At 62.2% G+C, this 3,932-nt stretch overlaps 2 protein-coding genes across 2 annotated transcripts in view; one reads left to right on the top strand and one right to left on the bottom strand.

The window, feature by feature from the left end:
• The first annotated feature begins 15 nt into the window (after positions 1-15).
• LOC102044233 (cytochrome b561 domain-containing protein 2) lies at positions 16-1,470 on the top strand. The gene has a single exon (XM_005422498.3). The coding sequence runs from the start codon at positions 31-33 to the stop codon at positions 556-558; it is 528 nt and encodes a 175-aa protein (XP_005422555.3). The 5' UTR covers positions 16-30; the 3' UTR covers positions 559-1,470.
• Positions 1,471-1,629: 159 nt separating this feature from the next.
• The window catches only part of TMEM115 (transmembrane protein 115), a 3,876-nt gene continuing 1,573 nt past the window's right edge, over positions 1,630-3,932 (bottom strand). The window contains exons 2-3 of the mRNA XM_014307590.2: positions 3,541-3,924; positions 1,630-2,818 (exon numbers count right to left, since the gene is read on the bottom strand). Of these exons, the coding sequence (XP_014163065.2) occupies positions 2,614-2,818; positions 3,541-3,924 (589 nt within the window). The 3' untranslated portion in view covers positions 1,630-2,613. The remainder of the gene's footprint in view (positions 2,819-3,540; positions 3,925-3,932) is intronic.

Genomic DNA, 3,932 nt, shown 5'->3' with positions numbered 1-3,932 from the left:
CCGCGGCGCAGGGGCGTTTGTCCGGTGCCAATGGCGCTGCCCTCTGCCCCCCAGTTCTCGTTCCTGATGACGGAAGCGCTGCTGATCTTCTCCCCGGAGACCTCGCTGCTGCGCTCCTTCTCCCGCAAGGTCCGGGTGCGGGTGCACTGGGCCCTGCAGCTGCTCGCCCTGCTCTGCGCGCTCCTGGGGCTGGCAGTCATTACCTACAACAAGCACCTGAACGGCAAGGGCCACTTTGTCACCTGGCACGGGCTGACGGGGCTGCTGGCCGTGCTCTATGCTGGCGGGCAGTGCGCCGGGGGCGTGCTCCTGCTCTACCCCAAGCTGATGAAGAACTGGACTCTGGCCAAGCTGAAGCTGTACCACGCGACCTCAGGGCTGGTGGGCTACCTGCTGGGCTGTGCCAGCCTGATGCTGGGCATGTGCTCCCTCTGGTTCACCACCACGGTGACCGGTGCCTCGTGGTACCTCGCCATGCTGTGTCCCCTCATCACCAGCCTGGTTATCATGAACCAGGTGAGCAATGCGTACCTGTACCGCAAGCGCAGCCAGCACTGAGGGCTTGGTGCTGACCTGAACTTCCCAGAGCGAGCTGGGCCTCCCCTTGGAGAGAGCTGGCAGCCTCCCTGCTTGCACAGGGTCTCCTTGGAACTTGGTTTCTACCTACTCGTCTTTCCTTAGTCCTGGATTGTCTGTAGTGTCTTGTCCCTGGGGAGCAGCTGCTCCAGATGTGTGTGACACCTCACCCCTGCCCTGCTGGGGATGTTCCCTGGCACAGGTAAAGCTGCCAGTCCCTGTGGCAGCTTGGTGCTCAGTGCTAGGAAATGGAGGGCTCACTCAGGATTCCTGCTTCTTTTCCCTTCCCACGCAGGGCTGCTTTGGAGCAGGCAGGGCAGGAGCCATGCTGGTGAGGAGGGCAGGGAGTCCCTTCTCTCCCGGGGGCTGCAGCAGGCACCACGCTGCCTCTCCTGCCACGGGGGCAGCTTGACAGCAAAGCACAGGGCACGGTTGTGGCTTCAGCCTGGCAGGGCTGGGGCAGGGTGGTGGCAACCAAGGAACGGTACAGCAGCAGGTGTGTCCCCATGGCACGGGCAGTTCCTGGGACCAGAGCAGGCAGCTCTGCCCAAGGGCCTGGGTCTGGACACCCACTGCCACGCACAAACCCCTCCTCCGTGGGCTGGGCTCGGCCTGCCGGGGTGGGGTCAGTTTACAGAGCAAATTACTGAGCCGGGCTGTGAATGTGCAGCCAGCAAGGCATAGGGAACAGTGTGAGCACGGGGGGAGGCACAGACCTGGGCAATGAACCCTTGGGAAGGCAGGAAGAAACCTCCTTGCTGGCACAGCAGCCTTCCTTCCAGCACGCATCCTGCTCCCGGCAGGGCTGGAGAGCTGGGAGCGGCTCCCAGGCTGAAAAATTCCTCTGTATCCAGAGCTTTTATTCAATAAAAATTTCAGGCAGCTAGAGTGCAACAAGCCCTCTTTACTTCTTGGGTGGGATGGCTTTTGGGGTGCAGGCAGACATCTGTCCCTGCTGGGAGCACCTGGGAAGAAACCCCCTGACAAGAGCCCCCAGGGGCTGCTCTGGGCCCAGTCCCCACCCTGCCCGTGCTCTGCTGCAGGAGCCAGCGCTTTCAAAGAACTCTTTATTGATACCCAAAGGTCTGTGTTCTTCCCATTTGACAAAACCTTCTCGTGTGGTCCTTTAAAAAAATAATCATGACACTGCTGATCCGTATCCAGGGCTGGGAATTGCCCACTGGATCAGGAGCTGTGGAGGCTGTCGCAGGGAGCATCCTCTCCATCCAGGAAAAAACTCCATCAACATAGAGGGAGGGAAAAGAAAGGGGGAGCCCATATTCTACCTGCAGGAAAGAAAACCTGCTGCCAGAGGAAGCAGCTAGAGTCCCACTGTAAAATTAATTCCAGCTTCTAGTGTAATCTGGCAAACGGATTAGCCGGGGAGCAGCCAAGGGCAGCGGCTCCTTGCAGGGGGAGGGGGCAGGAGAGGAGGAGGAGAAAATCCCCACCATGAAAGCCTGGAGCTGGCAGTGCTGGAGCACCACCACGAGGGGCTGGGTGGCCTCTTCCTGCCCAGGGTCCTGTCCCCTCCTACCCAACAAACTTCTCACCGGCCCTGGTGAGCTCCTGCTGGGGCGGGGGGAGGCTCCCCACGGGAAAGACGTTCGGAAGAGAAACCCACCAGCCTTCCATTGCCTCAGTTAGGACAAAACTACCTTCAGAAAGGAGAAAATAAGTGTTGAGTGCTCTGGCCAAGCCCTGGCACAGAGGAGAAGCTGACCTGGATCCCACGAGGGCCAGCACAGCGGCTTGGGGCAGGGATCAGCCCCGTGTCCCTCTCCCAGAACAGCCCCCGCTGCCTGCACCGACTCCACGGCCTGCCCCGGCTGGGGGAGTGGCTCCAGGAATCGCTGTCCTCACGGTGGTGGCAGTGTCACTGTCCCGGGTGCCTGGTGCTGGCCGCGAGCAGCAGCAGCGAAGCGTTGGAATGAGGTATCCCCCTGCCTGCGCCGCGGAAGGAGTCCCCGCCCCCGGCCAGGGGCACACGAGGGGGATTAGCAGCTCTCACACGGAGACAGGGCGGGAAGGGGCCGCTCACAGCTGGGCCGGGGCGTCCTGGAAGCTGATGAGGTTGGACTCCTGGCCAGGGCTCTTCCCGGCCGTGCCGCGCGGAGGCAGCAGTGGGCTGTCGGCCTTCGCTGCTGCGGCCGCCTCCTCCTCATCATCCTCCATGCTGGGCCAGGCTGATTGGTCCTCCACGCGCTTCAGCCGCTCGTTCAAAGCCTTCAGGGCCAGCTGCCTGCAGGACAAGGGCACGTGGGCAGGTTAACCCGGGACAGCGGCTCTGCTCCGTGGGGCACTGGGCACTGGGCACGTCAGTCCCTGGCTTCTTCCCAGCAGGAAAGGGTGGGGTCAGCAGCGCTGGGGAAAACCTGGAGCGCCTGGGACCGCTCCACAGAAATGCACTCCGGCTCCCAGACTACTCACACGGAGTTTTCATGCTACGTGGTGCAACCGGAGGCTGTCAGCACAAGGGCAGCTCCGGGAAGGGGGAATAAAGGCATAAAGCAGGGCAGGGAAAAGGGAGGGCCAGCACCCTGTCCAAACCCTCCTGCCAGGAGTCAGGAAGGCCAGTGCTGGCTGTGCTGGAGGGCTGGGCTGTGGGGCTGACTCACTGCCCTCCCCTGGGCCAGGGTGAACTGGTGTAAGGCTGCCACAAGCATGGGCTGTCACCCCCCCAGACTGTATCCCTTTCTTCTGCAGGGACCCTAACCTTGTCGGCCCCTTTCCCAGGATCTCCCCTGCCTTTCCATTGCTGCTCCACATCTGGAAGAAGAAGATAATGTCCCACCAGCTCCCTGAAATGCTCCTCACCACCTCCGCGGCAGACCACATGGAGAAGGCCCCTCCTGAGCCCCTGTACCTAAATCTCCCCCCTCCCCCTTGGGTAGATTTTAAACCGCACCCTCGCTGTCCCTAAACGCGATCCCCCAGGGCAGGGCAGGGCAGGGCAGGCGGTACCTTCTCCTCTCGGCGTCCTGGGGGTCCGTCCCCGGCAGGCTGATGGTGATGGAGGATGGGGCACCCACGTCGTAGCGCTTGACGGTCTTGCGGCACACCCGCACCTTCACCAGCACGCTGTGCACCAGGTTGGCCACCAGACCCACCACGGGCTGCAGGATCTCGGGGAAGAAAGTGGCGAAGGCGAAGTGGTCGCTCATGTCTCCGCGGCCTCTACTGTGCCGCTGGTAGAAGCGGAGATAGACCCAGCTGGAGAGGAGCCCGAAGCCGTACGAGGCCAGTACATTGCTCTCGACGAGGGCAGCGAGCCGCAGCAGAGCCAGGAGAAGGAGCAGGAGCATGGGGACAGCCTTCATTCTGACCTGAGGCACCTTCAGTACGGAGCTGTACAC

The sequence above is a fragment of the Geospiza fortis genome, unplaced genomic scaffold (genome assembly GCF_000277835.1).
Source record: "Geospiza fortis unplaced genomic scaffold, GeoFor_1.0 scaffold78, whole genome shotgun sequence".
NCBI lineage: Eukaryota > Metazoa > Chordata > Aves > Passeriformes > Thraupidae > Geospiza > Geospiza fortis.
Note: the sequence above shows the minus strand (reverse complement) of the source record. Positions and strands in the feature narration are given on the sequence as shown.

Coding starts and splice junctions, on each gene's coding strand:
- LOC102044233 (XM_005422498.3), top strand. CDS start 31: ATGGCGCTGCCCTCTGCCCCCCAGTTCTCGTTCCTGATGACGGAAGCG.